This window comes from Neoarius graeffei, chromosome 6, assembly GCF_027579695.1.
Source record: "Neoarius graeffei isolate fNeoGra1 chromosome 6, fNeoGra1.pri, whole genome shotgun sequence".
NCBI classification, from domain to species: Eukaryota; Metazoa; Chordata; class Actinopteri; order Siluriformes; family Ariidae; genus Neoarius; species Neoarius graeffei.
Genome location: NC_083574.1, coordinates 4,186,441 through 4,198,991, shown reverse-complemented (window position 1 = coordinate 4,198,991; position 12,551 = coordinate 4,186,441). Strand labels below are relative to the sequence as shown.

General features: G+C 40.2%; 1 protein-coding gene across 4 annotated transcripts in view; it reads right to left on the bottom strand.

Moving 5' to 3' along the window:
• Window positions 1-12,551, bottom strand: part of ppfibp2a (PPFIA binding protein 2a) — a 64,870-nt gene that overhangs the window by 34,920 nt on the left and 17,399 nt on the right. For 2 of the 4 annotated variants that reach the window (XM_060923198.1, XM_060923201.1), the window contains 2 exons: window positions 3,426-3,518; window positions 772-867 (listed from right to left, as the gene is read on the bottom strand). In XM_060923198.1, coding sequence (XP_060779181.1) covers window positions 772-867; window positions 3,426-3,518 — 189 coding nt within the window. The remainder of the gene's footprint in view (window positions 1-771; window positions 868-3,425; window positions 3,519-12,551) is intronic. The other 2 variants (XM_060923199.1, XM_060923200.1) reach the window with 2 other exon arrangements.

Sequence of the window (12,551 nt, the reverse complement as noted above, 5' to 3'; positions counted from 1 at the left end):
GGGTAGGAGCTGGAAGTAGTGGAACAACAAGGTTGTGAAGGTGGGAAAGGAAGTGGATGTGGTGGAAGGAAAGAACAGGTGAAGGAGCAAAGAGATGGAGATGATGGGAATAAATGAGAGGAAGGAAGGGAGTAGGTGATGTGGTGGAGATAATGGAAGATGAAAGGAAGTGTGGATGGAAGTGGGAGAAAATGAATGAGGTAGGAGATCATGTAAAGCAGGTGGGAGTGAGCAAGTGGAGGAGTTTTAGAGTAGTTTAAGCAGAAGGAAAATTAAGGTAGTGTTGATGATGGGGTATAAATGCAAGGAAGGGTGTGAGAATGAAGTAGCTTGGGGGTATGAGAGAGAAGGTGTAGAAGAACAAATGGAGCCAAGAAGATAGTAGTGTGAGGGTGAGGAGATAATAGGAGGAAAGAGAAGGCAGGGTTGAATAAATAAGGAAGTAGGAGAGGGTAGGGAGGAGTATAGGTATAGGAATGATGTTGGTTGGTTAGAAACAAAGACTTAAGTGTGAATGAAAGAGATAGAGAAGTGGGAGAAGCTATAAGGATGGAGTGAATGGGTGGAAGAGATTAGAGAAGAAGTGGAGAAGAAATAAAGAGGAATGAGGATGAAGAGAAGTGGGCAACTGGAGGGAAGGATAGAACAGTAAGAAGAAAAGGTGAGAGGTTTGAGAAGGTGGAGGTTCTTCAGGATGGTGTAGGAAAGGAAAGGCAGGTGTGAAAGAGTGAGTAGGTGGAGTAGGTGGGAGAAGAGGGGAGGAGGTGGCACCTGAAGGTTCTTGCTGTGCTCCTCCCACTGCTGCCTCTCCACCTGCAGCTGCTCCACCGTCAGCCTCAGACTCGACAACTGAGTCATCAGAGACTGCTAACACACAGGAAGAGAATAAGAGATGGGCAGCTGCAGGGAGGAGGAAGTGAAGATAAAGCCCAGAGAGAGAAAAAATAGATGAATGAGAAAAAAAAGAGACGTTAAAAGGGAAAAGTTCAGTGAGTCGACATGCAGAAAGGGGCCATTTTGCTGAATGTTTAGTTTAGCAGGATAATTAATTTTGATGGTATTTACTAAAAGTGGGACATTTTGAAGGCCATATACTTGTCATTATATACCTTAAAGATATTCATGATGTCATAATTACTTATGAGCACATAACCATCAGGAGCTATTGTTCTAATGCATTATATGCATTAATGTTTTACAGATACATGATAAATAGTCTTATTAATGCAAAATCAGCAGAATACACAGTGTTTCAGATCAACTGAGAGCTGTCCTGATTTATTTATTTTTTGTAACTGATTGTACAACCCCGATTCCAAAAAAGTTGGGACAAAGTACAAATTGTAAATGATAACAGAATGCAATGATGTGGAAGTTTCAAAATTCCATATTTTATTCAGAATCGAACATAGATGACATATCAAATGTTTAAACTGAGAAAATGTATCATTTAAAGAGAAAAATTAGGTGATTTAAAATTTCATGACAACAACACATCTCAAAAAAGTTGGGACAAGGCCATGTTTCCCACTGTGAGACATCCCCTTTTCTCTTTACAACAGTCTGTAAACGTCTGGGGACTGAGGAGACAAGTTGCTCAAGTTTAGGGATAGGAATGTTAACCCATTCTTGTCTAATGTAGGATTCTAGTTGCTCAACTGTCTTAGGTCTTTTTTTTTTTTTGTCGTATCTTCCGTTTTATGATGTGCCAAATGTTTTCGATGGGTGAAAGATCTGGACTGCAGGCTGGCCAGTTCAGTACCCGGACCCTTCTTCTACGCAGCCATGATGCTGTAATTGATGCAGTATGTGGTTTGGCATTGTCATGTTGGAAAATGCAAGGTCTTCCCTGAAAGAGACGTCGTCTGGATGGGAGCATATGTTGCTCTAGAACCTGGATATACCTTTCAGCATTGATGGTGTCTTTCCAGATGTGTAAGCTGCCCATGCCACACGCACTAATGCAACCCCATACCATCAGAGATGCAGGCTTCTGAACTGAACGCTGATAACAACTTGGGTCGTCCTTCTCCTCTTTAGTCCGAATGACACGGCGTCCCTGATTTCCATTAAGAACTTCAAATTTTGATTCGTCTGACCACAGAACAGTTTTCCACTTTGCCACAGTCCATTTTAAATGAGCCTTGGCCCAGAGAAGACGTCTGCGCTTCTGGATCGTGTTTAGATACGGCTTCTTCTTTGAACTATAGAGTTTTAGCTGGCAACGGCGGATGGCACGGTGAATTGTGTTCACAGATAATGTTCTCTGGAAATATTCCTGAGCCCATTTTGTGATTTCCAATACAGAAGCATGCCTGTATGTGATGCAGTGCCGTCTAAGGGCCCAAAGATCACGGGCACCCAGTATGGTTTTCCGGCCTTGACCCTTACGCACAGAGATTCTTCCAGATTCTCTGAATCTTTTGATGATATTATGCACTGTAGACGATGATATGTTCAAACTCTTTGCAATTTTACACTGTCGAACTCCTTTCTGATATTGCTCCACTATTTGTCGGCGCAGAATTAGGGGGATTGGTGATCCTCTTCCCATCTTTACTTCTGAGAGCCGCTGCCACTCCAAGATGCTCTTTTTATACCCAGTCACGTTAATGACCTATTGCCAATTGACCTAATGAGTTGCAATTTGGTCCTCCAGCTGTTCCTTTTTTGTACCTTTAACTTTTCCAGCCTCTTATTGCCCCGTCCCAACTTTTTTGAGATGTGTTCCTGTCATGAAATTTCAAATGAGCCAATATTTGGCATGAAATTTCAAAATGTCTCACTTTCGACATTTGATATGTTGTCTATGTCCTATTGTGAATACAATATCAGTTTTTGAGATTTGTAAATTATTGCATTCCGTTTTTATTTACAATTTGTCCCAACTTTTTTGGAATCGGGGTTGTACGTTTCATTTATGATTCTAGATTGTCGACAGAGAGCTGATATTATTCAACTAATTATGTAAGTTGTATTTGTGAGCTGCAATTAAAGTGAGTCATGTTTTAAAACAATACTTAAAATAATTAAATATATCAATAAATGAATAAGAAAAAGAAATAAATTACACCAATGAAATTTCCACTCTTTTGATGATTGGTAAGATCGGGGTAAAAAATAAAATAAATAAAGTAAAATAAAATAAAATGTTGCTATGCCTATGATTAGTTATTGTGCATTATGCAAATGAGAAAGGAGGGCAGAGTTTATCTGGTGTTGGTGATGTACTGTACTGTGACAGGATTTTTTTTTTTTTAATAAATTTAACAAGACAAACAGGATGTGGATTGTTAGATTGTGAACAGAACTGAGAATAGGTCCAGCTGGAAGTGAGAGCTGGAAAGAGGAAGATTCAGTCAGTCATGTGAAATAAAATCAGACCAAACGTACGTAATTGGTGAGATGGATTTCTGTAGCAGTACCTTTGTAGCCTTGAGTTTTCTCTCATACTGTAACTTTTCATCCTCGAGTTCCTCCACTTTATTTTTGAGCAACCTCAATTCCTGGAGCAAGCTCTGTTCACCAAAAACAACACAACAAAAAAAGAATAATGTTTAACTCAGTCACTCGGAGGAACAATCATAGTAATTCCATGCTGAAGGGATGGTTTAGAAGGTTTAGATGAAAAAAACAACAACACAGCACCATGACACACACCTGTTGTTATTTATTATATAATGTGTAATATATACACTACTGTTCAAAAGTTTGGGGTCACTTTGAAATGTCCTTATTTTTGAAAGAAAAGCACTGTTCTTTTCAATGAAGATCACTTTAAACTAATCAGAAATCCACTCTATACATTGCTAATGTGGTAAATGACTATTCTAGCTGCAAATGTCTGGTTTTTGGTGCAATATCTCCATAGGTGTATAGAGGCCCATTTCCAGCAACTCTCACTCCAGTGTTCTAATGGTACAATGTGTTTGCTCATTGCCTCAGAAGGCTAATGGATGATTAGAAAACCCTTGTACAATCATGTTAGCACAGCTGAAAACAGTTGAGCTCTTTAGAGAAGCTATAAAACTGACCTTCCTTTGAGCAGATTGAGTTTCTGGAGCATCACATTTGTGGGGTCGATTAAATGCTCAAAATGGCCAGAAAAATGTCTTGACTATATTTTCTATTCATTTTACAACTTATGGTGGGAAATAAAAGTGTGACTTTTCATGGAAAACACAAAATTGTCTGGGTGACCCCAAACTTTTGAACGGTAGTGTATGTATAATGTATATAATATATAATTTCACTCATGTTTTGCTCATTTTACTGTAAATGTAAAATATTGCATATGATGTTAGAACACTCAAAATATCATTTAATATCTTGTATCTTTAATATTCCTGATTTAATTTAAGCATTTTATATTCATACTTGATTATATACACAGTTTTTTGTGGTTACTGCCTCATAGAGACGGAACCACTATGTCATCGTGTTGTAAGAATGAGTGGAACAATAGCGCGCTGCGGATGAGCATACGCATCAGCATTACAATCACCAGAACGGCGACTCGTGATAAGAACAGTTGATGTCGCATTATCAAAGGTACACAAGAACGAGCGTCGAAGCCACGATGTCATCGTGTTGTAAGAATGTAAGAATGAGTGTAACAATAGCGAAACTTCGTAACCAATCAGCACTTATCCTGATCAAGTTCGATTACCCGTTCTACTTCTTGATAAACTTCGTAACCAATCAGAACCAGAAACGAAATAAGAGAAACCTCGTTACAACTTCGTAGTATCAGAAGATAATCAGTAGATAAAAAGATAAATGAAATTCCCCTCGTGGTTGGCCGAGGCTACTGATTCGATATCAAGCAAGTGGTGTTTATTTTAAGAAAATTTACCTTTTGATTATCACAGCTTTCGTTTGGTCCTTCTGAAAGGGCAAATGAAAGGTTTTGTAAGTCGTTTTGAGCTTTTTGGCAGATATACCGAGAAGCCGATATCAAACTTCTGCTATTTGCTTTAATTTATTAATTTTATTTATTATTTTAGAATCTTTACACTACACTTGCGAAACAAAATGTGCTCATTAGTACTAAATAATGCTTCGAAGACAATTCATGAACAAGTGCTTTATTTCTTACTATTTTGAAAATAGATCGAGTTCACAACGCTGCATTTTGAACAAAACACAGGAAACAAAATACTCCCAGCCCTGATGCTGCTCACAGCTTGGTGATGCTTGCGAGAGATGAGGCGAGTATCATTGATAACATGTGTATATGCGACATTTACTGTATGGACATGGGACCAGAAAACTATTTTACTTATAAGCAGTAGCCTCATGGACCCATTGGGTAGCTATCTTTTTTTTTTTGTTCATTTTAATAAATCTACACATCAGTAAATCTACAAGGCACCATAAATGACTTGTCTCTGTTTTTAGAAATATATTCATGAATAATAAATATTGACTCATTAGTCCTTTTTGTAAAATAAAAAAAAAAAAAAAGTTTAAATGCATTCTGGGGGCGGCACGGTGGTGTAGTGGTTAGCGCTGTCGCCTCACAGCAAGAAGGTCCGGGTTCGAGCCCTGTGGCCGGCGAGGGCCTTTCTGTGCGGAGTTTGCATGTTCTCCCCGTGTCCGCGTGGGTTTCCTCCGGGTGCTCCGGTTTCCCCCACAGTCCAAAGACATGCAGGTTAGGTTAACTGGTGACTCTAAATTGACCGTAGGTGTGAATGTGAGTGTGAATGGTTGTCTGTGTCTATGTGTCAGCCCTGTGATGACCTGGCGACTTGTCCAGGGTGTACCCTGCCTTTCGCCTGTAGTCAGCTGGGATAGGCTCCAGCTTGCCTGCGACCCTGTAGAACAGGATAAAGCGGCTAGAGATAATGAGATGAGATGAGATGAGATGCATTCTGCCCATCTGGTCTTACTGCCTATTTTTGAATGTATATTAAAGCTAAAATAAAATGTGTAAAAAAAAAAAAAAGAAAAAAGTTCAGTGACTTTAGTTGATTTAATAAGGAAACATAAAAACCACAAAACAGTTCCATGCGTGTAGTCTGTTAGATATATTCACAGCCCACAAACCAAAACAAATAGCACAGAAATAAAACCCACAACACACATTAAGACGTTACATCAAGCACAAATCACCGAGTGCACTCACAGAGCCACCAGACATTCTGCAGTAATATCAGTCAGCAAATGTCATACGAGCAAAGGGCAGTTTTACGAGCAGGTTTCACGTTTTAGGCCAAAGTCCGGCTGTTGAAAATGAAGCTTGACAAATCATTCAGTGCCTACACTTTCTCTCTCACAGTGACAGAGCTCCTCAGCACTGAACTCTCCAGAGCTCTGCTCCTCTGCAGATGTTTCTTCAACCGAGGTGTCACTATCACTGTCTTCATCCTCCAGGATCTCTGCAGCTTTTTTCTCCTGGATCTTAGAAGAAAGCTCTTGCTGAATCCGACACATTTGTTCCTGGAGCTCGCTAATCAGATTCACTACACTCTGGCAGAGGCGAAGAACCGGACAGGGAAGTGGAATTGTAAAGATAAAAGGAAGACAGATGGAAATTAAACTCACAGCACATGTACAAGTACAGGACAGTATTGTGTTTTGTGTGGTGGATTGCATAAGTATTCACCCCCTCCTCCTCCTTTAAACTTCACATTTTGGAGTGGAAATTGAATTGGACTTAACTAAAATATTATATCATGCATCTAGATAAAATAGCCCATCCATCCATCCATCCATCCATCCATCCATTATCTGTAGCCACTTATCCTGTACTGTACAGGGTCACAGGCAAGCTGGAGCCTATCCCAGCTGACTATGGGCGAGAGGCTGGGTACACCCTGGACAAGTTGCCAGGTCATCGCAGGATAAAATAGCCCATGCTACTGAAATTAGAAGAAAAAAAAGCAATGTAGTTTGTAACATCATTCACAAATAAAAGATGTAAAATTTGAGTGGAATGTCAGTGCAGTGAATAACGATGCTGCTTCACAGCTCCACCTTCCCTGTTTCAGTACTGTGAAGTATTGCACGTTCTCCTTGTGGGTTTCTTCTGGGTTCTCTGGTTTCTTCACACTTCCCATACTGGCCATGCTAAATCACCTCGAGGGGTGAATGTGTGTGAATTGGGGTGAATTCTCTTCTCTTTCCTTGTGGGCAATGTTCCCAGGATTGGTGCCAGATCTGGGATAAAGCACTTACTGAAGAAAAATGAATGAATTAAATGAAAAAAAAATGCTGTGAAACCCCTAAATCTAAATTGGTGCAAAGTAATGAGATCTTCATGCAATTAAAGTGTCACATGATCTCAATATACTGTAAATACACCTTTTCCTGGAAGAACAGTAGGGAGATGATATCTGAATGAGACTGTCAGTGATGGCGTAGCTCACTCCGGCCCCGTCTAGTCCAGAAGGAACGATCTAAAGTGGGCCACCTTGCGCAATAAATGTTGCAAGCTATATACACTACGGTATGTACAAGCTATATATAGAAGCGATATCCACCCTAGGAATACCGACCTATTTGGCAGAAAGAATCCAAAACGGCGAGGAATTGACTGAGAAGAAGCGATTTTTGTTGAACTTTAAGACGTTAAGGATTAATTAGTCCATAACTTCATTAATAATTGTAATTAGGCAAATCTGGGTGGAAGTTATATACACCCTAGGTACCTCTACCTTCATACCAGAAAGAATCAACATCAGTGAAGAATTGAAGGAGAAGTGATTTGTGTGGAAACTGCTTGTTAGGGATTGATTAATTACTCAATATCTTCATCATTAATTGTAATTATGTAAATTTGGCTAGAAGCTATATGCACCCCAGGCAGACCTACCTTCCTGCCAAAAAGAATAAAAATCGGTGAAGAATTGAGAGATAAGAAGCGATTTTCGTGAAATGTAGATGATGGATGACGGACAGACGACGGACAACACATGATGGCATAAACTCATCGCCTGTTGGCCAGATGAGCTAATAACATATACATTTTGAATGTCCCAAAGAGGGACATTAACTCCATAAAGAAATGGAAAGAATATGGCACGAGTGTGACTCTGCCTAGAGGACAACGTCCACCAAAAGTCAGGGACCAGGTAACCAGGGATTAGTCGGAGAATGTAGTGTACAGTATACGTGTCTACATCTTTGTGTCAGCTGGTCTGCTTTTTTTACTCCATGAAATTTAACAGGCTGGAACATTTCAGGATCATTTCACTCTGTGGTACATTTATTAAGCTCGACTGGAGAAAATAGCGTGCAGCCGGAGCTCGGAAAGGCACCAAAGGTACTGCCATTGGCGCGTCCTTGCAAAATCATGTCCTCCGGCCAAAATAAACAGGTCATTGAGCTGATTTCTGCAAGGTAAGGACTCAAACATAGAGCCCTTTGTTTAGCATGGGCACTCAGGATGTAAAAGGAAACGAGCCTGAAATGTAAAAATGGAAAAGTGAAACATGATAATCAAAAATGAATCAAATAACCAACGCTGTAAAGTTGAACTAGCGTAAACAACATTTAAGCAATGGCTGGCACATAAGGGGAGGAAGTATCATGTGATACCGTGGCAGGAAAACACAGCAGATGAGATGGCTGACATATGCTTGCTATCTATAGAGTGGTGCAGAGAGGGGCAGGGTGGGAGGGCCGACACTCACGAGTGAAGCATGGCATGTCAGGGGGAATGTTGTGAGCCGGATTAGAGCCAGTCAGCCCTGCAGTTGTCAGAGAAGTGGGAGAGTGTGTTCTTGTGTGTAGTATTTTAACACAGGTTAAAATAGAGATCTGCGTTAACAGCCTGCTTGTATAGCTGCTATGTATTCAGCTACATAGAATAAAGTAACTTGTATAAAAATGTACATTCTAGACTTTACTAAAATCTTAACACTTCCTATGAATAAAGTGCACAATAAATGCATTACATATACAGTGGTGCTTGCAAGTTTGTGAACCCTTTAGAATTTTCTATATTTCTGCATAAATATGACCTAAAACATCATCAGGTTTTCACACAAGTCCTAAAAGTAGATAAAGAGAACCCAGTTAAACAAATGAGACAAAAATATTATACTTAGTCATTTATTTATTGAGGAAAATGATCCAATATTACATATCCGGGGGTGGCAAAAGTATGTGAACCTCTAGGATTAGCAGTTAATTTGAAGGTGAAATTAGAGTCAGGTGTTTTCAGTCAATGGGATGACAATCAGGTGTGAGTGGGCACCCTGTTTTATTTAAAGAACAGGGATCTATCAAAGTCTGATCTTCACAACACATGTTTGTGGAAGTGTATCATGGCACGAACAAAGGAGATTTCTGAAGACCTCAGAAAAAGCATTCTTGATGCTCATCAGGCTGGAAAAGGTTACAAAACCATCTCTAAAGAGTTTGGACTCCACCAATCCACAGTCAGACAGATTGTGTACAAGCGGAGGAAATTCAAGACCATTGTTACCCTCCCCAGGAGTGGTCGACCAACAAAGATCACTCCAAAAGCAAGGCGTGTAATAGTCGGCGAGGTCACAAAGAACCCCAGGGTAACTTTTAAGCAACTGAAGGCCTCTCTCACATTGGCTAATGTTAATGTTCATGAGTCCACCATCAGGAGAACACTGAACAACAATGGTGTGCATGGCAGTGTTGCAAGGAGTAAGCCACTGCTCTCCAAAAAGAACATTGCTACTCATTTGCAGTTTGCTAAAGATCATGTGGACAAGCCAGAAGGCTATTGGAAAAATGTTTTGTGGATGGATGAGACCAAAATAGGACTTTTTGGTTTAAATGAGAAGCGTTATGTTTGGAGAAAGGAAAACACTGCATTCCAGCATAAGAACCTTATCCCATCTGTGAAACATGGTGGTGGTAGTATCATGGTTTGGGCCTGTTTTGCTGCATCTGGGCCAGGACGGCTTGCCATCATTGATGGAACAATGAATTCTGAATTACACCAGCAAATTCTAAAGGAAAATGTCAGGACATCTGTCCATGAACTGAATCTCAAGAGAAGGTGGGTCATGCAGCAAGACAACGACCCTAAGCGCGTAAGTCGTTCTACCAAAGAATGGTTAAAGAAGAATAAAGTTAATGTTTTGGAATGGCCAAGTCAAAGTCCTGACCTTAATCCAATGGAAATGTTGTGGAAGGACCTGAAGCGAGCAGTTCATGTGAGGAAACCCACCAACATTCCAGAGTTGAAGCTGTTCTGTACGGAGGAACGGGCTAAAATTCCTCCAAGCCGGTGTGCAGGACTGATCAACAGTTACCGGAAATGTTTAGTTGCAGTTATTGCTGCACAAGGGGGTCACACCAGATACTGAAAGCAAAGGGTCACATACTTTTGCCACTCACAGATATGTAATATTGGATCATTTTCCTCAATAAATAAATGACCAAGTATAATATTTTTGTCTCATTTGTTTAACTGGGTTCTCTTTATCTACTTTTAGGACTTGTGTGAAAATCTGATGATGTTTTAGCTCATATTTATGCAGAAATATAGAAAATTCTAAAGGGTTCACAAACTTTCAAGCGCCACTGTACTTGTAGTTGCACCTGGAGTGACATGCATAACACTTCAAAGCCTGGGGTTACATCATGTGCCGATTATGCAGAGGGGAACCGTCAGGGCCTTGGAGGTCTTCAGAGAACATATCAGCATTTCAAATGTTATATTTAATTTCTTTCATTGTTTATTTTTTTCATTCTTTCATAATTTCATTACAATTATTCTCTTCTAATTCTAATTCAGCCTCATTTTCTATCAGATTTGGTTCAGAAATGAAAGGGTTACTGTCCTGAAAACATTAAACTCGAGTTATCCAGTGAGATTGTTTTGTTTGTTGTCTCCAAGCTGAGAAGAGTTTAGAGCTGCTCACTCATTGGCTAGGACTTCACTGCCGTGACAGAAGGCCATGGGAGTGTTTGTTCATGTAGGAAGTGACAGATGACTGATTAACCAATCAGATTTTGATTGGGCAAGAGGTGATTTTTTAACCAAAAAGTTATCACTCTTGGCCTTCTCGAAGGCCAACGTGAGCTTAACCGCGAGTCAGCAGTGAAGTCATCTTCCAGCTGGTGTAGCGTTCATCAGTAGCGTCATAGACATATAAACATAGACGCCGCCTTCTGCATAGAATCATACGTCATCCTCGCCGCCATATTGGATGTGGCAAAGTAGAGATTCTTCAACCGTCTCTGGTATAGTGTCTAGACAGTAGCCGAGAATAAAGATGCCTCATGCATGTGCTGCGTTTAACTGTACCAACAGGTTTACCGTCCAAACGAGATCACATGGGATTACCTTTCACAGGTGAGACTGGAAAAATAATTTTCATTGTATTTGGTCATTATAACGTAATTTTACGAACAGATTTTTCTGACTTTGTGGCTAATATGAAGTCTCGCGCATAATAACCGCTCGGTGAAACCTGTCTCTAAACAACGAAGTATTTCCTTCGTAACTACGCTGATTGTTGTTAGTTGCTTAGCTAACTTTTCACATACTATGTAGGTTTCCCAAAAATAAAGCCATGAATAAGCAGTGGGAGACAGCTGTGCGACGGGAAGGGTTTTCTGCTACTCCGTCATCCATGCTCTGCAGTGAACACTTCAGAACGGAGGATTTGGACAGAACAGGTCAGACAGTCAGGATCAGAGAGGGAGCTGTTCCTTCAGTCTTCAGTTTCCCAGCTCATCTCCACCAGGTAGGTGTATAGTTATAAGCAGTGAGAATTAGAGAATACAGTACCGCACTATGATGAACGTTTTTGAACGCATGATGAATGTTTTTAACCTTTCTGAATGTGAAGGAATAAGTGATGCATTTTGTTTTGGTATGACATTAGAACCTGGCCGAACTCAGTTTGGCGCTCATTCAGCTCACTTTATTCAACGAGAGTAGGTCTGTGTGGTGACTCAATAAATAAAACAGTAAATTTTTATTTTCATTCACTATTTCCAGTTTTTCCACTATTTCCATCATTTATCATATTCAGTCTTGTAGGTTGGTTATTGTGGCCTCAGGTTTTGGTAGCTTGCTACGGTATGCTGACTGATTAGCTTACCTGAGCTATCTATCGCTAGTTTGCAGTGTACAGGGTATTTCGCACACTATTTATAACCATCACATTAAAAGTTGTGTTGTTTTAATGCCTGTTTGTTTCCCAAATATATACGTGTGTGTGTGTTAATGGGTGAATAAAAGGCATCGAGTTAAATATTATTGTAGAAAGGGGCTTTATGAAGTTCAGTCCATTTACTTGCATCGGTTTACGGGGAAGATTTGCCACATCCAATACGGCAGACACTCTGACATATCCCAGCAACGGGGCCACCAGCTCAATGCGGCGTCTATGTTTATATGTCTATGAGTAGCGTTAGCGAATGCTAATAAAGCGGTCAAGCCAGTGCTATCAAGAGCAAGTAGCACAGACTAACGACCAAGAAACTGAGATTTCTGTCTCCAGACTCTTCTTCCATGCTGAACGCTTGCTACAGTATTTTTCACTCAGACTTAAGTATTCACACTAATCCCTTGCAAATTCATTTGCCCTGTTGCTTTTTTGGTGTCTAGC